Here is a 22,723-nt window from a genome sequence, read left to right as displayed (position 1 = left end):
TCGAACTACACCACAGCTCATGGCAATGCCAGATCCTTAACCCACTGAGTGAGGCCAGGGGTCGAACCCACAACCTCATAGTCCCTAGTCAAATTTGTTTCCGTGATGCCACAGTGGGAACTCCAGGGTCCTTTCCTTTTCTGCACTGAGTCACCAATCTATGTTGTTTGTCTTGCAGATGGACCAGTCCCAGCCCAGCCCTAAGCTAGTGACATAGGGAAGTAAATCTTTATAGTTAAGGGCATCTGGGCCATTTGATCTCAGTACTAAAGGTCTCCTCGCCACAGAAAGGCACTACTTCTCCCCAAGGTAGAGTCGGCCTTCTGTATCCATGGATTCCACATGCACAGTTTCCACCAACCAAGGATGGGACCCACTGCATTATGGAATGTTATGTAAGGGTCTTGAGCATCTATGGGTTTTGTGTTCTCAGGGGGAGGAGGGGCTCCTGAAACCAATCCCCTGCAGATCCCAGGGTCAACTGTATCTATAAGAGCTCCCTGTAAGACCCTCATTGCTGGGGCACTATTAGCGGATCAGAGCAGAAATGGGGTGGGGGTGGGGGGCTGTTGGGCTGTTATAATGAGAGGAAAATGAAGAAATCCCATGTCCAGTAAGAAGGAACACTGGTGTAGAAATCATATCTGTTAAGGGGTAAATCTCATTGCCAGATATAAATTCCAAAGAAAAGAAAGTAGTCATTACAATAAAAATCATCATCCTATTACTGATATGAAAAGAGAAAAGCTTGGTTCTGAGTTCACTGGAAAGTTTCCCCGCAGTCTCGAGTGATCCTTCTCCAGAGCCTTCCGGGACTGCAAGCCTATCATTTTAATTACATCTTGGCATTCTCATAAAGCAAATAGCCTGCTCAGGTAGTATTTATTACCTGTTAGGAAGAATACTTATGAATATGCTTCACAAATTCCAACCCCAGTGATCTACAGTGGGCCTTTTCAAGGACAGAAGGGGTGAGCTGGGGTGTGCAGTGCAGAAAAGTTGCTCATTAAGGGAAGGTTTGTTATCTGGGAACGTATAATTAAGGTGACGGTCCCAGCTTCTGTGACAGCCAACACTCGGGTCGTTGTTTGATTGCTGTGTGGGTCAGGGATCAGCTCCCGCTACAAGATGTAACCACATTGTGTGTTAGTGAACAGGTTGAGAAGTAAATTACAGCTGCCTTTCTCAAGCACATTACTGTCGGTCTTCATTGTTTTGTTTTTACTGTACATCAGCAGGACTGTGGCTTCTGAAGACTTTGTGTGACAGGTTAGGCATTTTATCCTTTGAGTAAACAGTAATCATGGTGTGAAGAAAGTGGGGCATTGGAGAATTTTTCCTATTCTTTGAGAATTCCACTCTTCCTTTTTAGTTTGCTCCAAGGGCTCATTGGGGATACATATATTAAGCCCTTTAAATAGTTCATAATAAATCTTTGTCTCAGGCTGATTCTGACAGTTTTTTAAAGAGTCTTTTAAGAGAGAATCCTCAATCATTTGTTAATCCATGGGGTGATCTTCAGACTTCGGGAAAAAAAAAAATAACAGCCAGGGCTCTTGGGTAGTGAAAATACAATGTAGGAAAAAAAATATATAAATATGGAAAATCCCAAGAATGTCATCTTACTGAGATTACTTACATGTTCTGCATGTATCTAAATGCTTTCTTTCTTCCCCAACAAGCCAAAAAGAGAAAGGAATATAACAGTCAAAATAGCAAGGACTGTTATTGATAATTTTATGTTTTCGGATGATGCATCTCCTAAAATGTTATACTTCAAATTGTGCAAGAGAATATTCTTTTTAATGTAAACTAATTCTCTGGGTAGAAAGATAATTTCTTTTTTGCCCTTGTTTCCCCTTTCAGACTACTTCTGTCTTCCTCTAAATTACTTACATCCACACTGCTATTTTGCCTGGTTGGGGAGAGGCAGTCTACTTTTAGAGAAAGGATTATAGATGTTGGTTATTCGCATCAACAACAACAAAAAAAGCTTTGAAGGGCAAGACATAGCTTTTGGAATAAAGACCCTTCTAGGTTGGCTTGATGTACTTTAGCTTCCGCTTTATACGTAGGCTAGTTTGTCAAATATATTCAATATTTATAATTTCCGGACTAACATGATTTTAGCACCAACAAAATAATACATGACACTTACCAGAAGAACATAAAGGCAATATTATCTCCTATGTAAATAATTAATACTAGTAATCATTACAATACCTGTGCATTATTTGTGCAAGGAGTGGAAAATATTCTAAAGCCACTCTACAGAATAAAAGAGTGCTCAATCTCAAGTGTTTTGTGTGTCAAATATTTGCTATTTCAGGGAAACTTATTAGGATGTACTTGGTTTTGCTTGTAACTGAGTCATTAAGGAGGAAACTAAAGAACTCGGGTCATATCTCTGAGTAAAACTTGAGGATAAGCATCTTCAGAAGGGTATTTTCTCCAGGTATATGATCTGAACCTTTATGTCATTTTGAAAATGCAGCTTCTCAAGCTATTAAAAAATACTAAGAACTTTATTAATGACATGCAAATGGAGTTTGTTAGGAATAAATGCAGTGATAAAATAGAGAAATGGGCAAAGGCTAGCCTAATATTATAGATGAATTCATTCTCACGTAAGGTCAAATAATTGAAGACCTAGAGCAAAGGGGACCATAAATATCTAGAGTCCCTGCAGTGGAGAGGATTAACTACAAAACAATTATGACGAATGCAGTGGGGGCATTCAGCTACCAGGCAATAGGGAATATGCGGTGCCAGTCTTTGAAATAATCATTTGGCATTAGAGAATATATAGTTTAGACCCAGATGCCATCTGATAGAATGCTAAAGTGTTGATGTTTAAAATACCAAGTACATCATTAGAGAGCTGTATATGAAGCAGGGGAGGGAGAGGTAATTAGTGTCAACAAATTTGTTTTGCACCCAGACTGAGAAAAAGCTTCCTCTGCCCGATTTTCACCATCACCATTAGCAATAAATAGCCTCTATATTTTTAAATTGAAGGGAATAGGGTAATTCTATAGCACAGATAATTGGAAACAACAATAGAATCATTAAAAAATGGACTGCTTTTTTATCCCCACCCCTGGGGAAGACTATGCATAGCTTTGAAGAAAGTATACAAATGACCTGCCATCAAATTCAGGTATGGAAATGATGCCTACACATATATTTTGATGCCTCCACATACATTAGCTGACCAAGATCATAAAGATGGAGATCTGTCTTCCTCACAGCAAACCAGAGGATTAGAAGACTTTGTTCAGGTACTGAGATGGAGCAGTGGTCATTGAAACTTACTGGGATCATGAGAGAAAGGAAAATGTGCTTAATTAGAGATGCCAAAAATAGATATTCATTAACAAAATAACACACACATATATATAATCAAGTTATCTCCCATTTCTGGCTCCCCTAAATTATCACGGAGTATAAATAATGTTATTAAGACTGTTCGCCAATAAATAAGCCTCAATTCTTTATCGATGATGGATTTCATACAGTACTTCTAACTGAAAACATTTTGAAGAATAACCACTTCAAGATGTGCTGGAATAGAGCCAGAATAAAACCAACAAATTCTAGCTTCCTAGTCAAATCCTTCCTGTATGATAAAAATAATAAATTAGCAGCAGAGACAGGAGATATTTGCAAACCCAGGCTTTCCTCCACCCCCAGAACACACACGTTCACACAAGAACATAAAAACTGGCCATTGTGCCAGACCTCAGTGGCAAACCTGAAAAGCCACTTCATCACACCAGTGTTCACCTGGATTTTCAATTACTGTTTGATTCTCCAGCAGTCTCCAATGAGAAAGTTCCAGCCATTTAGAACTTTCTGTGTCAAACAAATGTATCCCAGGCCAATCTTCTAAGCTCCTCCATCCCTCCTTCCTGCCGAACACATGACTCACATGAAACCCCTCCTCCATGCCACACAAAGTCTTCACTCTTCCGTGAGCAGGGTTGTCGCTTTAACAAATAAAAATACGGGAACTCCCAGTTAAACTTGAAAGATACATCTAACATTTGAGTTGTTCTAAAAAAAGCAATCATTGTTTATCTGAAATTCAAATTTAATCAGGGATCCTGCATTTTTATCTAGAAACCCTCTTGAGAAGTCAAGTCTCCTATCACCACCATGTTTTCCATAAGCCTCACTTCTGCTTCTGCACCTTTATTGAAACCCTTCTCCCTTGGAGCCCACTACTGGAAACTCGCTTTTAACCGAGGCCACAATTCATTCCTAGGCTTCTGATTCTCCCAGCGTGAAAGAGCAGTGGTTATCATCCTTTGCTCCCACTGCCAGTCCCCCACCATCATTTCTCCCAACAACAGCACTTTAAAACTTCCTCTAAAAAAAAAAAAAAAAAAAAAAAAGCATTCTTTACCTGGTCTCAGCGCCATTGTCCATCAACACCCACACCTCTCACTGACCTTCCTCCATGGTGAAGCCTCCTGCTCTGAGGTCTGTGCAGCCATCTCCACCAGGAGGCAACACGTGCTGGTGTCAGTTTCCAGGATGGGTAGCAATTCCACACACATTTCCTTGACTTCCAAAGCTCAAGCTTGAAAACTCTTTTTTTGACTTACCTTTAGCCTCCCATTGGCATAGCCATCCCTTGACCTTTAACCATGCTTCATTTTTAAATTGCCAAGTATCTGTTTAAAAATAAAAAAGGGGAGAAAAACTTACTAAGGTATGAGAGCAACAAAAAAAGTCACAAAGGGAAAAAATGTTTAGACATCTCTACATAAAATTTAAAAACAAGTGTCTCATGCAGTAGCTTGGGTCACTGCTGCAGCGCAGGTTCAATTTCTGGCTTGGGAACTTTTGCATGGCACAGGCATGGTCAAAACAAACAAACAAATAAAACGTATCAATAAATATCATAAGCAGAAGTAAAAGGCAAAAAACTGGGCAAATATTTGCAAGAAATACAGCACAGGTAGTCTCAATATCTCTAAGTATCTCATTCAAATTGACAAGAAAAAGACCAAAACTCAATTGGAAAGTAGAGGACATATACATATGAGTCACTGAAAAAAAATATCAAGTGACCAATAAGTATGTATCAGAACATTATTCAATTTCATTAGAAATAAAAATGCAGGAGTTCCCATCTTGGCGCAATGGAAACGAATCCGACTAGGAACCGTGAGGTTGAGTTTGATCCCTGGCCTTGCTCAGCGGGTTAAGGATCTGGCGTTGCCGTGAAATGTGGTGTAGGTTGCAGATGTGGCTCGGATCTGGTGTTGCTGTGGCTCTGGCATAGGCCGGCAGCAACAGCTCCAATTAGACCCCTAGCCTGGGAACCTCCATATGCCATGGGTGTGGCCTTAAAACGGACAAAAGACAGGAAAAAAAAAAAAAAGAAAGAGAAAAACATGTAAGATGTTTTTACATATTGCTTTTCAGGGTATCGTCTCTGTCTCTTCTGCTAATTTAATAATTTTATCAAATAAGAAAAAATATATTAAGATGGCAGTTAATATGAACATCATCAAACATTGCTGATAAACATGTAAACTGATACAGCACAACTTTCTGGGAAACAATTTGTACATATTTGCTTTAAAGAAAAACCTCATGCTCTTTGACCCAATAATACCCTTTCTAGAAATCCACCCTAAGAAGTAGTAAGAAAGTTGAGGGAAGATTGATTTCAAAGAAATTCATCACCATGCAGTGAAACATTACACAGCCAGGAAAAACAGTGTGTTTGAAAGTGAGGTACTGACATGGACACATGCAAATACTACCATTTCTTGTCTTTTTTTTTTTTTTTTAAAGGGTCACACCTGCAGCTTACAGAGGTTCCCAGGCTAGGGGTTGAAGTAGAGCTGCAGCTGCCAGCCAACACCACAGCCATAGCAACTCAGGATCTGAGCTGCCTCTGCAACCTACACCACAGCTCATGGCAATGCTGAATCCTTAGCCCACTGAGCGAGGCCAGGGATCAAACCCATGTCCTCATGGATACTAGTTGGGTTCGTACCACTGAGCCAGAATGGGAAATCCCAGATACTACCATTTCTTATTTTTAAAGTTGTCTTGCAACCAAGGCCACTAGAGGCCCAACACCCTTTTATTCCCCAAATAGTGTCTAATGAAAGCCTAGCTGTTATCACATTGTGAGCTCTGATTTTTTTTAACATTCAAAAATGTGGGCAATATACAAGTATATTCCAATTTTGCAATAAATATGTCAAAAAATAGTAAATCAAGTTACAACAAAGCATATTACTGTTTACTGTTAATAGTGACTGTAGCTGGAAAGTTTTCTAGGGGTTTTTTCCTTATACTTTTGCGTGTTTTCCAGATTTTCTAGGAATATAGAAAAAAAAATAGAGGCGCAAGCATAAACCTGCTTAAAAGCAACAGATAGCATTCTCACAAATCATTCTTTGAACAAAGCCCGCCTTGCTGGCTGCCTCACATGTCACCACCTTTCCCCAACCCCTCCTGTACCCAGCTCATCACTCTCTTTGTTTTCACTTGCTCTTCTAAACCCTTGGAGTCCCTTGCTCTATTGACTTTCTCCCATTCCCATTGTGCCCGCTCCTATCCCTGGGAAAACTCACTGTCCTGAGCATTGCCTGGGAAAACCACAGAGCCATTATTGTTAGGGTACCCTAGAAAATCAGTGCACTTAAATTTAAGCCATGCAACTTCTAACCACTGTGTAATCTTATTACTTATTTTCTATTGATCCTACATGCTTTGCCCATGTGGGCTGCTCCATTGCCTTTTTTTTTTTTTTTTTTTTTACTCTCGAAATCCCTTCCTTCTCCCACTTCCTTTATCTCAGCAAACGACCTTTACTCTGTTGAGACTAAGTTGTTCCACCCCCTTCCCATCCCACTCCCCCCCCCACTCCCTTTTCTCTCCCACAGGCTCCTTTTGTTCTTTCCCTCCATTTCAGAGGCTCACCTCTCTTTCTCTGTTACTGATGAACTATCCCTTAGGATTTAAATTCTTCCATTAGCATTTCTAATACAGACAACTTCAAACTCAGTCTTCTCAATCAATAAACATATCAGCTCTCTTTATTTTCATCACCAAAATTCACCAAAGAGAGGTATATCACTTATTTACTCAACCTTTATCCCACTTTTCTACTGATCTGCTGAAGCCATTCCCTCTGCAGATCCCAAAGAAATGGCAATGCCAGGGGATTCGTCTGGGAGGCCTGGACACTCTGGATAATAGATGGTAATTCCTCCCTTAGTGTCCTACATGGTAAATTATTTGTCTTTAGTATATCACTTATTTTATTGTTGGACAAAAATCCAAAAGGTAACATTTCTAGAATTTCATCATCACCAGCACATACTTATCCAAATAATAATTTTCTGTAAAGCTATTTGTCAAAGCAGAGTCACAAATTTACAGTTTGAACCTTGAGCACAGGGGTGTGGCATCTTCATCCAGATATCCACTTGACTTAGCCTCCTGTGACCACACAACCAAAACAGACCCTCATCAATCACTAGCCTCTTGCCCTGAATCACTCTTCTTCAGAGCATTATCACTACCAGAAACTGTTGTATATTTTCCTCTCCTCCTAAAGGAAGCACTGTTATGAACAGTCCCAGCTCATTACAGATACTTAATATGTGTTTAATGTAAATAATTGGGAAGTTCCCACTGTGGCTTAGTGGTAATGAGTCTGACTAGTATCCCTGAGGATGCAGGTTCTATCTCTTGCCTCAATCAGTGGGTTAAGGATCCAGTGTTGTCATGAGCTGTGGTGTAGGTCACAGATGTGGCTCAGATCTGGCATTGCTGTGGCTGTGGTGTAGGCCAGTGGCTAGAGCTCCAATTCAACCCCTAGCTGGGAAACTTGCATATGTCATGGGTGTGGCCCTAAAAAGCAAAAATAAAATAAAATAAAATAATAAAATAAAATAAAATAAAATATAAAATAACTGAACAGGGAGTTCCCGTCGTGGCACAGTGGTTAACAAATCCGACTAGGGACCATGAGGTTGTGGGTTCGATCCCTGCCCTTGCTCAGTGGGTTAACGATCCGGCGTTGCCGTGAGCTGTGGTGTAGGTTGCAGACGCAGCTCGGATCCAGCATTGCTGTGGCTCTGGTGTAGGCCGGCGGCTTCAGCTCCGATTGGACCCCTAGCCTGGGAACTTCCATATGCCGCGGGAGTGGCCCAAGAAATGGCAAAAAGACAAAAAAATAAAATAAAATAACTGAACAAAAACTAGGTGAGCTCTTATATCTAATATGTGCTTACCTGTGCTATTTAAAATACTTTGTCAGAATGGCCATCATTTATAAGTCTACAGATAACAAATGCTGGAGAGGGCGTGGAGAAAAGGAAACCCTCCTACACTGTTGGTGGGAAAGCAAATTGGTACAACCACTATGGAAAACAGTATGTAGTTTCCTCAGATAACTAAATATAGAACTACCCTATGATCCAGCAATCCCACTCCCAGGCATATATCCAGACAAAACTTTCATTCAAAAAGGGATGTGCACCCATATGTTCACTGCAGCACTATTCACAATAGCCAAGACATGAAAACTTAAATGTCCATCGGTAGCTGAATGGGTCAAGAAGAGGTAGTACAACGAGGTTGCGGGTTTGGTCCCTGGCCTTGCTCAGTGGGTTAAGGATCCAGCATGAGCTGTGGTGTAGGTTGCAGACGCGGCTCGGATCCCGTGTTGCTGTGGCTCTGGTGTAGACCGGTAGCTACAGTTCCGATTAGACCCCTAGCCTGGGAAACTCCATATGCCGCAGGAGCAGCCCAAGAAATGGCAAAAAGATGAAAAAAAAAAAGAAGATATGGTACATATACACAATGGAATACTACTCAGCCATAAAAAGAGCAAACTAATGCCATTTGCAGCAACATAGATGGAACTAGAGACTCTCATATTTAAGTGATGTCAGTCAGAAAGAGGACAAATACCATATGATATCACTTATATGTGGAATTTAATATATGGCACAAATGAACCTATCTACAGAAGAGAGACAAACTCATTGACATAGAGAACAGACTTGTGGTCGCCAAGGAGAAGGGGGAGGGAGTGGAGTGGACAGGGAGTTCGGGGTTAGTAAATGCACACTATTACATTTAGAATGGATAGGCAATGAGGTCCTACTGTACAGCACAGGGAACTATATCCTATCACTTGTGATAGAACCTGATAGACGATAATATGAGGAAAATAATATATAGAGAAAAAGTATAGAGAGAAAAAGAATATATATAACTGGGTCACTTTGCTGTACAGCAGAAATTGACAGAACATTGTACATCAACTATAATTAAAAAATTTAAATAAAACACTCATTTTCTCTAGAGCTATGTGCTGAGTAAGGGCAAGGAATTCCAGGCATGGGGAGAAGATCAGCCTTTAGCAGTCTAAAAGGTGCACTCTCGGTCCCCCCTGCCTTCATGTGGAGAGTCATACTTTGTGTATCAATGGTTTGAATCACTGCCTAATTTTTCACCCAGAGCTGCCTAACTGTTTCTCATCACATGGCATTGTTGTTGTTAGTCACAGAGCTTTAAAGCAGTGAAAAGGCAGAATGCATATGTGTATGTTTGCAAGCGCCTCTGTAACCAGACTCCTCTATACAACTTCTTTTGAAAATATGGTATGTCGACAACATCTGTGCCTGAGATGGAGTTCTGGCCAGAATGCTAAGAAAATAAACATGGCAGTTGAGCTAGATACTGGCAACCAGTTACTGCCCCATGGATAGGCTGCACGGAAGATTCATGTATATAAAATAGTATATTAAAGTAAACTTACAAAAGCAAAGAGCAATCATGGCAACCGTAATTTTTTCTTCCTCTTTGGGATTCTAATTTTAAAAGCATTAAAGAAGACAGCTGCTCATGCTGTGATATGCGCTAAACAGCCTGAAGGATAGAAAAAAATATATTTGTAGCTCATAATAACTATTGACCTTTCTGATATACAATGTTCCCTGTGTTAGCTATTCGGTTCTATCAACAGTGAAGATTGAACATGACTTTTTAATAGAAAACATGGGGTTTCAAGCTGCCTTCACAAAGGTGTTTATGTATTGTTATTTTGTTCTGTACTACAAAGACTAAGTCCTGATGCCCTTTGTCTGACATCATGTTTGTTGTTAAAAAAATAAAATAAAATAAAGGGAAGAAAGGAAGGAAGGAAATAAAAGGAGGAAACAGAAAAGGGGAAAAAGAGCCTCAGTGTTATTGAGTATGTTTTATATGAGGAATTGGCTCGTAACCACTTTATAGTCATGATAAAAGCATTGCCACAACTCGATCCCCTACGCAATATTGGTAATGGAATCCAAGCAGCATCCCGGGAGGACGTGCTATATTTTTCTCCCAGAATAGATCCCTCAAGTGGCAACATTTATAGGGCGTCTCCAATAAGATTTAAAATACTTGCTCGTAGTATTCAGACAGCAGGCTACTTGGAGTGCTCGGCCTGCTGCAGAATGGGTCACTCTGGATGCCTCCTACTCTCCTAGGCTCTCTTTACAATTCCCAGTCTTTCCCCTTGAACTTTCCTGAGGCTTAGTAGTTGTGGATAGAAACACCCACTGGTAGCAGCTTGACTCTTTCACTGTGTGCATTTCCCCAGAGTGGTATCCTCCAAACACCAACTGTGGAGCAGCAGGCGGCCGCTGAAGGCTCTTCTCTCCCTCAGGGGACAGCCTCCCCAAGCAGCAGCCCCCACCAGGCGAGGGAAACCCAAAAGGCAGCCTTCTGCATTGCGATTCTCATCTCAGGCCGGCAGATATTGCTGGCGAGTCGGTGCCGACAGGTGGCATTGGCTGGCAGATTATTATTTTTGCCTTTTTCTGGCGAATTACTTTTAATGTGACTTTGGAAGATGTTTATGACATCATTACGGAACCACGCTTATTTTCACAGCTCTGCTCTAGAGTTTCCGTTAATGATTCACAAGTTTCTAAACAAAGCTGAAGATTCACAATTGAGTGGGAGCAGACATCAGCCCTAATGAGACTTCCGTAAACTGGCCTTTGCCTCCCTACTCCAGAGCAAGCAGGGAAGCTGATAGAGGCTGATGGCTGAGCCAGAGTGTAAGGGCTGAAGTGCGTTTGCCTAACATCCAAAAGGTGGTAGAAATGGTGGGTGCTGCCTTGCCACCAGTGGCCAAGGACCTCAGTGTATTCTATTCTGCCAAGGGCCATCACCCCTTCAAAGTCACCCTGCTACCTGATAGAGGACAGGCCAGTGGGATAAAAACCACTCTCAAAACACAGAGAACTAAGTGTTCTCTAATTCTGGGTAAAATCAGGCCAATCCTCTTTTAACGACCAAACCCACTGCTCCATGGCTCTCAAAATAACACGAGAAAATGCTTCCATAGAGATGAATACAAGAAGAGGACATAATGATTCCTTCTCATGAAAAAAAAGAAAAACAAAGACTTCTCGGGACAAGATGTTTGGTGTGAAAGAATGAGCAGGGGTGAAGTGAATAATTCTTAAAAGAAAGCATCAGAATATTATTCTATTTGACATGCAAACTGGGTGCCTATTTATATAAAATACAGTCTTAGGCCCTTGGGAGTCTGAGGAGGGCTGGAGAAGGGCAGGGAGTAAATACAAAAAAAGCAAAATGTAAGACATCAAGTCTGCCTTTCAAGATTTCACAGTCTTGCAGGTGACACTGTTAATAGGACCTTTTGCAAACTGCACTTTTTATAAAACCGGTTAAGCGTTTACCTTTGAAAACACAGACTCCCCTTACGCAAATCATCATAGCAGGTAGTTTTCCTTACATGTGTGAATTCACCATGTACTGAAATTCTGGGCAATGTATTCCTTCTCAAAAATCGCAAGTTTTATTGACATACATGGTTGTCATATATCAAAGCACGGCTAAGCCATGATTTTTTTTCAAAATGTCATTCCACCTGGATGTTATATTCTCTATCTTTGCATAACAAATTACCTCCAATACCGACAAATTTTAAAAAGTGAAGATATCCCACATGATTTCTACATGTCAGGAGTCCAGTGGCAGCTTGTCTGAGTAGTTCTAGCTCAGGATCTCTCATGAGGTTGCCATGGAGATGTCAGTCAGAGCATAGTCATCTGAAGGCTTGGGTAGGGCAGGAGGGTCCATGTCTAAGCTCGCTCACGTGACTATGGGTGGACACCTCAATTCCTCACTACACTGGCCTCCCCACGGGGCTGCTCAAGTGTCTGCACAACATGGCAGCTGGTTCCCTCAGAGTGAATGACCTGGGAGGGAGCAACAGGGAATCCACAATGCCTGTTATGACCAAATCAAACACCACCAACTCTGCTACATGCTATTAGAAGTAAGTCACCAAGGGAGTTCCCATTGTAGCTCAGCAATAACAAACTTGAATAGTATCCATAAGGACACAGGTACAATCTGTGGCATCGCTCAGTTGGTTAAGGATCTGGCATGAGCTGTGGTGTAGGTCTCAAGACTCGGCTCAGATCTAACATTGCTGTAGCTGTGGTGAAGGCGGCAACTACAGCTCCAATTTGACCCCTACCCTGGGAATTTCTATATGCTGCAGGTGCAGCCCTAAAAAGAAAAAAAAAAGAAGTCACCCAGACCAGCCTACACTAGGGGAGAAGAAGCAGGCACCACCTTTTGGAAGGAGAAGTATTAAAAATTTTGCGGCTTTTTTTTTTTTTTTTTTGTCTTTTTAGGGCCACACCCACAGGATACGGAGATTCCCAGGCTAGGGGTCAAATCAGAGCTGTAGCCACTGGCCTACACCACAGCCACAGCAATGTGTGATCTGAGCCGTATCTGTGACCTACACCACAGTTCACACGGCAACACCAGATCCCCAACCCACTGAGCAAGGCCAGGGATCAAACCCTCGTCCTCATTAACCACTGAGCCATGATGGGAACTCCTGTGGCATTTTAAAGTTACCAGTTTTCACCCTGAACAAACATAAAACCCACTGAGACAACTGCCATGAGAAAAGATTTATTTTTACCACTGGCCTAAAACTGTTGGAAAGAGCTATTACATTAAAATCAATGTTTAATGAATATTCATTATTGGATATACTAAATATATATAAATAATATGTGTATATATACATAAAATGCATATATATATATATATATATATATATATATATAAATTTTTACTATGGGCACAAGGAACCAGGCTATGTGCTACAGGGAATCCAAATTAATCTGTCTCTACCCTGCTGCCCTAGCTTAAGAGCTAAAAACAAGGATATAATTAAATGTTAGAACAGTATATTGGACATATTATAAACTTTGGAATCAGACAAACAGTTCATGTCTGTGTGCTCTGCCACTGATGATCTGGGAAACATGGACAGCATATATTTATATAAGAATAAAGATTTTGTGTGTGTCTCAGTCACTATGGGCTCCAATTAAAAAACAATCCCCAAATTACAACAAAGATTTATTTCTGTGAAGACGCACTAAGGGTTCTATCCCACATTTTCATTCTAAGACCTAGGCTGATCTAAAATGACAGCCACCATCTGAAATGCTGATATTCATCACAGCAGAGAAAGAGAACATTCCACCTGAATTCGTGAACATTCTTGAACATTCCACCTGGGAATGATGCCATGATTTCTGCTCACACTCTGTTGGCCACATAAGGACACATGATCAAACCTAACTTCCAAGCAGCTGAGGAAGTGCAGGAAAACTTTTGTAAGGAAAGATACAACTTGTCACATATTTGACAACTACTCACATTCAAGTCCTGGAATACATCAGTATCTTAACAAAGCTAACAGCACACCTCAATGAAACAGTGTGGCTTTATTAAGGTAATTGCAAACTGAAACAACATCTCTTCCCTTGCGTTATGAAAGTCCTTTGGTTATTGGCACTGCACAGAACATCTGCAAAAGGCAAGATGCATTTAGGCAGTGAAATGGGGAAGGTACATTAACATAAGTTGGGCTTGGCAATTTAGCCCGACTCCACTTCACCTTTAAAAGGAAAAAACACTTTGTTCACACTGAGGAGTAAGAGAGTTTCCTCAAAACTGAACTTTCCTTTTCTCTCCCACTCCAGTCAGGTCAGGATTGGATGATAGTTGAGCTCTGACCCTAGGATGGCACTGCAAACATTTGGAGTGTGCTATAAAGAAAGGCCCTCTTTTTTTTTTTTTTTTTGTCTTTTTAGGGGCTCACCCATGGCATATGGAAGTTCCCAGGCTAGGGGTCAAATCAGAGCCACAGCAATTCGGGATCCAAGCCACATCTGCGACCTATACCACAGCTCACGGCAATGCTGGATCCTTAACCCACTGAGTGAGGCCAGGAATTGAAAACCATGTCCTCATGAATACCAGATGGATTCAATTCCCCTGCCCTACAACAGGAACTCCAGGAAAGGCCCTCTTTATGCTTTGGCCTCGTCCACTTGCACGGACCCTGCAGAGGGTCCAGAAAGTGCTCAGAATACACCTGGCCCTCGGATTGGCCAGTGAAAACTAGAAGGTTTGCAGCCACCTCCTCCTCCCCTACCTTCCCCACCGCTGCCCCTTCATAATTATAAGGAAGCACTAGCCACAGTACCGGTTAGGGAATCATAAACAGATGCAGAACAACAAAGATATGCTTTCACATTATGCTGGCATTTGCCAACATAAAAATTATTACAACTTTTGCTATAAATTGTTCTGGAAATTTTACAAAATATGCAAAAACTGACATTTCAAGAGCTGAGATCATTTAGATTTATTTAAAACTTGAGGCCCTTGAGACACAGCAAAGGAGAGTCTATTTCTTTATCTGGCTTTCAGTTGTGCGGGTCTTGTTTTTTTTCCCCTCTTTCAGTTTCTCGTTTATAATTCATAGCTCAAAACTAACCATATCTCAGCTTTGACCACTTAATCCAGTCTGACCTGCCCATTTCTCCTGTGTCTCAGGCAGCAGATATAACTTCTCTGGATCCCAAATTTCTTATCCAATCATGCAGCAATCACAGCCTGCCTCAAAAAGTTGACAGAAAAGAGTGTGATATCTAGAAAGCCCCCTAAAATGCTTCTTGGATGTAGACTGGCTTTGCAGTCTTTATAGAGCATCCGTCTTTAATTTATTTATTTATTTAGGGCCACACCCAAGGCATACAGAGGTTCCCAGGCTAGGGATCAAATCGGAGCTGTAGCTGCCTGCCTACGTCACAGCCACAACACCACCAGATCCAAGCCTCATCTGTGACCTACACCACAGCTCACAAAAATGCCTGATCCTTAACCCACCGACCGAGGCCAAGGATCAAACCTGCATCCTCATGGATGCTAGTCAGATTCGTCTCCACTGAGTCATGATGGGAACTCCTAGAGCATCAGTCTTAAGGATAGTTTTCTCACTCCTTTGTTCTCTCTTCACATCTGCCCAGAATACACACACACACACACACACACACACACACACACACACACACACGCAGACAACTTCCTTCTCTATTCAGTCATGTCGCACAGTCACCCAGGCCATGCTCCCTTGGCTCTCTCCCAATAGAGCCTTCACACAATCCATGCTTCTCACCTGAGACACTTAGAAAGCTTCTCTTCCGAAGCTGCTGCTCTTGTCTGTCACATGCAAATGATATGTCTCTTTACACGAGCGACACCTCTTTCAGAGCTGGGATAACCTGAGCATACTCGCTAGCCCTTGAGGAAACATGGACAAGGCACACACACACACACACACGGGGATGAGTTTGTTAAGTGTCCCTTTGAAAGGGCCGGCATGGCAGGTTACTTCTGCCCCTGTCCTCAGCACTAACAAGCCATGTGGAATGAAAGCAGACATCTTCATCAGAAACCCAACTCTTCTAAGTTGCCCTCTCTCCTTCTTCCTGACCACCTCCACCCACCCTCACGCTCTTGAAAATAAAGCTTGAAGACTGGTTTAGATTTCCAATCTGAACTTCAATGGGGCAAAATCTGACCTCAGCATTCCTCTCACATTAGTTGTGCTGGGTTTACTCACTGCCATCCCTGTATGTGCCAGAAATTTAACACAGTGGGTTGTGGAGGGAGAGGTCCCATTCACTGCCCAGCCAGAGGAGGACACAGCACACACAAAGCTTAGGTCTCCCACACCAGGGTCTCCAAAGTGCATGCTAAGTGTTTACCTGTGCAGTTCCACATACTGAAAACAATAATAATTTCTAACGATGTCTGCATTACCCACCTTTTCAGGGTTACATGGTTCCTTCCTTCCTTACTGAGTCAGGGTATCCTGGACCCCAGCCCTAAAACACAGTTCACTTTTCTGGGAAGTCACATTTTCCCTCTGCTGTTACAAACACAATCTTGCCGAACAGAGCTGAATTGTTAAGGCTGAGTTTGTGGTGTGGATACTGATGGCTTCACATTAGTTCAAGTCTCTGAGGACCAGGGCCAATAAATGTGAAAGGGCCACTAGTAGATTGGCATACTTTTCCATTTCCACCAGGATGAAAAACTGCTATAAATTAAGTCTAACCTTAAATGTATAATCTGTCCTTGGGAGGAAGGGGAAAAAAAAAAGGGATATAGCATCTTCAAGCTCTCGGCATCCCTTACGAGAAAAATTGGTTCTAAGGGTCTCTGATCTTGTGTTTTAGTAAAATAGAACTGCACGGCTGACTGACAGTTCTGATCTAAAGCATTTACGTTTAAGTTTTGATCTCTCTGCTTTTGATTAAAACTAATGAGCTCATTTAATTCAAAATGGGAATCTCTGATAAGAGAAATAAGGTTGATGTGATTGGATTAGAGGGGCAAATTAAACTCTTAGAGCAGAAGTTTGTGCTTATATAGTGTATTAAAAAGCTGTTGGCGTATTATGGCGTGTTAGATGATGAGAAAAATTTCATAGTAATTCATATTTAATCAGAAGAAATGAAAGTACTAAATATAACATGGCTCTGCTTTTCCCTCGAGTGATAAAAAGCTGTACATTTAAAATGACATCAGATCCGTGCTCTCTATAACAAAAAAAAAAAAAAAGAAAATCTTAAGAGACACATAAGAAGGGACACTTGTCAGTGGTTCCATCACCCCAGAATGGAAGTGCCATAAATAGAGGAAAATATAGTCATATTAAGACAAGAATGATACAAGAAAAGCCCAGACCACAAAGAGCAAGGCTTCTGTTATTATAGCAGCTCTCATTCTTCTTTCATCTGAGAATCAAGTTTAATATAAAAAATAGATGTTTCTTTCCCTTAAAAAATATGGAATACATTTCATAATTTAAGATTTAAAAGCTTGTGTTGCCTATTTGGGGGTTTTAATAGCTATTTTCACACCTACTTAATTCTTAAATCTCTTTATTAACATATTCTTTACCTTCACCCCAGAGGAAATCAGTGTTCATGTAGAAACTGCTCAAAAGAAATTCTATTTTATTGTTGGACACATATATTTTTTGAACTTGAGAATAAGAAAAACTTTGAAGTACTCTTTTAAAAGAGTAAAATGAGAGTATTATTAGGCTTTAAAGCCCCCAAATTACTGTCTTTTGGGGAAAATACTTAAATTTATAAAACTCCTTAGAAGCTTATTTTTAAAGAAAAGAGATGTACATTGTATTCTGGCCCATTTGCATAAAGGTGATTTTAGATCGGTATGACTGCAAACTACCATTTTAAGTTTCCTAAGTAAAAACACATTCTGCTTAGTCTAAATACTCCCTTGCTTCAGAGAACAAACAAGGATTTCTCATATCTGAAGCAAAGAAGTAAAGCAGTTTTTGTTCCTGTCTGTATATCCCATTCTCAGCCCTCTATCTCAAGTCCATTGAGAAGACTTCATGTCTCTTATTCCCCAGCATGAAGGGAACTAACTCAGGAGGACAAGAAAACAGGCCAGGGTGTGAGTACCCAACCTTGATGGTTCCATGGTTCTCAGAACTCCCCAGTAAGCAAATGATCCAAGAAGGCATTTGCGGAGAGAACAAAAACAAGTCATCGTGTCATCAGAAGCACCTCTGCCTGAGTCTTGGTTGATCCCATAAATCTCCAGGGTCCTTCTTTTTTGTGACTGTTCTCTCCATGTACACCAGCCAAGGCTCAAGTTGGGCAACAGTTACTTAGCTACTCTCAAACCCCACTGGGGAGCTGCTGGAACTGAAAAGACCTGAAAAGCTCTTGCTAGAAACTGGGATGGAGTTTCTCCAGATACATTAATTTTTTTTCTTTTCTGCAAAGTAAACATTTTCTAAATGAGGTAAATTGATTACTACGCTCTTGGCACCCATCAGTCATTTATTTTTAGTGAACTCAAGGGTTGCACCTGAGCAGTAGCTGAGAGGGGCTGTGTGGAGATCTAAATCATGTGTATGTATTTTTGTATTCTTCAGTGGAATCAACCAGCCCCAGTCTGCTAACCACTGACAACACCCTTGAGCGTTCCTTTTTCATCCGAATGAAATCTACTCTGACCAAACGCGGCGTGCACATCAAATCATCAGGATATAAGGTAAGCCGGGCTCCAGCAGGGGAAAGACTTCTGTCTCAGGTCAATCCTAGGTCATTTGCATCGAGTTTCCCAGCTGCTCTGGGTCCGTATAATCAAGACATGTGATCTCACGCAGCCCACGGGGTTCTTAGTTACCTTCCTGTCTCAAGGCAGGGGATTCATTATCCCTCTCTTTCTCACTTCAGACAGAGCTGGTGCACTAAATGCCTCAACAGAGTGTCTTTTCTTAAAACACGTGTTAATAATGCATCAAGTGCTTCAGCACATGCTAGAAATTCACTTTGATGGAGAAGGTGAGCCAGATTCACATCCGTCCTTAAGATGAGTCTTCTAGAACTACTACTTACTTATAAGAATTCTACTTCTCCCACTTCCCTCTTCCAGTCCCTCCTTTCTCTTGAGAGAAAGGCTGTCCATTTTAGTAACATCTTGGCCACCAAGATTCACACATATAGATAAGAAAATCAGGTTGAATGTCAGAAATCCTAATTTTGAAATTACAATGATTGAACAGTCAGCCATATCTTAGCATCCACAGAACACTCCACATATAGAGGATGTGTTCCATCCAACAGCAAAGACCAGGTCCAGAGTCATCATCTACGTTATTATCATTCTAAGGTTAAAGATGTAAAAGTTTTCTAATCTTGGGGAATTCCAATGTTTCTGTTACTATAGCAACATAAATTAAGACCAGTAAAATTTATGAAATGCCTTTGGCAACCTGAATGTTATCAATTTGCAACACACTAACCAATCTGTCCAACAATATTTATTATATGAGGAGGGCAAGCAGAAATGGGATGCACTGTGGCTGCGGCCGGCATGACCCTTCCCTACTGGAGAGTCTAGAGCTTCCAGAAGCCTAGCTCTTGCAGAATGAGACCACAGCCTTGTCAGGGATGGTAACGGTCACTCTCGTCAGGCCTTGAAAACCTTACATAAGTCATCAGGAGACTGGCAGCTGCAGAAAAGTCAGAATCAGGCATTCGCCTTGATATTAATTCTTCTGTAAAAAAGGAAGGAAGTGGGAAAGCAGGTCCTTCTCAGAAGGGCTTTAGCTGAGCTACACCCTGAAAGCCACACTGAGGTTTCAAAGCAAAGGAGAGACACCTGGACAGTGCCTGTGTGCATTAGCTGCACCTACAGAGGGGTTTCTTGGCCTGTTACAAAGGAGTATGTCGGTAGACAGAGAACAGAATCCTTAGGACCATTTTGTATTTTCCTGCCTTGCTAAACACTGTACATTTATTAGTTGTTAACTGTGTAGTCTTTGCTAGTTTGGAATTCTACAAGCAAACTATAGGGGCAGTAGTGATCATTGTCATTTTGGTAGAAAGATGCTTTCGTGGCATTCCAACTTTCCTGTCTGTCCCCATTGGTTCTTCACCATTCCTGGTTTCTACTGGTTTGTAGCAGGCATATCCCATAAGGGAAGAAGGGTGGAAGAAGTGAGAGATATTTTGAAAAGGCAGTATCTAGTATAATTTTGTATCATTAGATAATTTTTTGAAACCCAACAAAAAGTATTACTGTGTTCATGCAACAAACTAGAGATTGTAAAGCTCTGAAAAATTTTAGCTAGGCCCAAAAGTGGGGGTGTGGTAATAATAATATGGAGAAATAGTCTAGGCAAGAGACCAAGTGGCTTGGGTTCTGTTTGTCATCCGGGCAGCTCAGTCCACCTGTGTTTTCTACATGACCTGAAATTGGACAAGGTAATTTCTTAAATATTAATAGACCATTCGTTCATTAGTTCAGCAAATATTTATTAAGTTCCTAATATGGAGCCTATTCGAGATCTTAAACTGAGCACTGAACAACAGAAAGTTCCTGCTGACTGCTACCTAATGGGGGAAACAGACAACAATAAGCAAATAAAGAAAGAAAGTGATTTTGGAGAACCATGAAGACTAAAACAATAGCTAACATTTGTGCACGCTATAGTGGGCTGAGCGTGGGACAGGTTCTGTGTATGAATCCTCACAGCAATCCAGAAGGAAAGTATGTTCATTGCTTCCATTTTACAGATGAAGAAACTAAGGTTCCAAAAGTTAATCAGCATACCTAAGGTCACACACTGAAGAGACAGAGCTGGGGTTTGAACCCTAGGAGTCTGGCTCCACTTCCCATGCACTTAACCACTAGGCTGCATGATTAGGCAGAGAGTGAGGCAAGGTAATATGAGGGAGTGGCTGGTGGGGACCACCTTAGCTAGGGTCCCAGGTCTCCCTGAGGAGGTGGCATGTTACCTATGAGAAGTGAGTGAAAAGGGACCTCCAGAACACATACGGAAGAAGTGTTTTGGGAGCGTCTCAGGCTTAGGATTAAAGACCCCTTACTCTAAAAAGGAAAATAAAATATTAAAAAGTATAACCTTGAGGCATTCCCATCATGGTTCAGCAATAAGGAACCCAACTAGTATCCCTGAGGATGCAGGTTCAATCCCTGGCCTCTCTCAGTGGGTTAAGGATCCGACGTTGCCGTGAGCTGTGTTGTAGGTCACATACATGGTTCAGATCCTGCGTTGCTGTGGCTGTGGTGTAGGCTGGCAGCTGTAACTCTGAATGGACCCCTAGCCTGGGAACTTCCATATGCTGTAGGTGTACCCTCCCCCCCAAAAAAGAGGAAAAAAAAGCAGACATCCATGATTAGAAAAGATTTAGAAGCTGTTCTGATTTCTATCAAATCATATATAATGTTAAAATGATCTTACTCCTCTGACAGTAAATCTTTCTCAAGACATCCTGAAAGTCTCCATCCAGTGCTTACTCCTCTCCCCAGAAGTGCTCACATAAGAGTTCATTCAGCCACAGTACCCCCAGCAAGATGAATCGTCCAACAACTCCAGCTCACCCCTCCTCCTCCACAGCGAGCTTCCCTCGTTAATTAACCTTGTCTGGAAGTTAGTGGAAGAGCTGATGAGAAGCCATGACATGACACAGCTGAATAGCATCCCTATTTATCTGTTCATTCTCAGTAAATAAATCCAACAGCTTATAAAACATTCAAATAAAGCTGGTAATCACCCCCCCACCACACAATAAACACAAATAAAAAGAAACGGTGATGATCATTTCTCCATACTCCCAATATTCGCCCTAATTTATTATCATTGTGTGCTTCTTTCTTTTCCCTTAAAGATTCAAGATGTTAAGCCTTGCTTAGTGTAGGTCACTGTATTTCTCCCCATTTTTTCTGGGATCCTGACACATGGGCTGTCCTTTCTCTGTCACTTTTTAGTGCCATCATTGTTGTCACTGACAGTAATAATAGTAGCAGAAGTACCACTTACTGAACTTTGGCAGACACTGTGCCACCTTATGCTCATTTTACCCAGTTCTCACAGCCTTATGTAAAAACTTCCTCTGTGCCAGGCATCATTCAAGCTTTCTGGTTTACAATCATGCCCATTTTGCAAGTGGTGAAACAGGATTTCAAAGGTTCAGTGCTTCACTTGTGTTCATTCACATAGCTTATGAGTAGCCACTGAGAATCCAGGATCTACCCAGAGCCTGCCCTGTTCACTGCTCTGCTTCACTGCTTAATGGAGTAAGTCCAAAGAGTGCAGTACCAATTTGGACCTCAACATAGGAAAAATTAATCTAAATTTTTAAAAGAAAAACCCCTTGCCTGATTAAAATCTTCCCTGGTGGTTCCGCCTATTCCACAGCACTAGTTTGTGCGGATTTACAGAGATTTACCTTCCTTTCCAGGACCTATGATGCCCACTCAGGTACCCATGACCTAGAGTTCTAGCCAAAAACATGCCAATCCAGACCTGCTAATTCAGGTAGAGCATAGGATATAAATTTCTGATGCTCCCACACCCCAGGCCTCAGGAAAGTTGCCCTCTCTCCTCCAGTGATGTTTCCCAGCTGTGAGCTAATATTCCTTGTCTCTGTCCCCATTTGCTTTGAAATCCACAGTGGCATGTGATCTGGACCAGCCACTTCTGATGCCTCAGGGCCTTCCTTGTTGTTGAGGGTTCATTGCTGGCCATGTATCTTAGCCTCTCATGAAAGGCTTTCAACTACACTGCATCAGTATTCTGCCTTCCTGATTAGGTCTGTGCCTGGGGACCTCTGAGGTATAGCCCTGGGGCCAAAAGGAGAAATGTCATCAGGGAAACTAGAGGACAAACTCCTTAGGGTCACCTCCTCAAGCTCCCATCTTTGGAGGATAGTTTCCTTTGGGAAGAGACTGTCCATTTTCTTATCTTTTCTTTTTTAAA

The 22,723-nt window shown here is 41.5% G+C and overlaps 1 protein-coding gene across 28 annotated transcripts in view; it reads left to right on the top strand.

The window, feature by feature from the left end:
- NPAS3 (neuronal PAS domain protein 3) overlaps window positions 1-22,723 on the top strand; it is an 876,069-nt gene that overhangs the window by 791,620 nt on the left and 61,726 nt on the right. For all 28 annotated transcript variants that reach the window (XM_084969006.1, XM_084969005.1, XM_084969003.1 and 25 more), the window contains one exon: window positions 18,371-18,489. In XM_084969006.1, the coding sequence (XP_084825132.1) occupies window positions 18,371-18,489 (119 nt within the window). The remainder of the gene's footprint in view (window positions 1-18,370; window positions 18,490-22,723) is intronic.

This window comes from Sus scrofa, chromosome 7, assembly GCF_054392235.1.
Source record: "Sus scrofa isolate SSC_HxYL_T2T_F1_AM1 chromosome 7, Sscrofa_HxYL_maternal_Yorkshire_Landrace_v2.0, whole genome shotgun sequence".
NCBI lineage: Eukaryota > Metazoa > Chordata > Mammalia > Artiodactyla > Suidae > Sus > Sus scrofa.
Note: the sequence above shows the minus strand (reverse complement) of the source record. Positions and strands in the feature narration are given on the sequence as shown.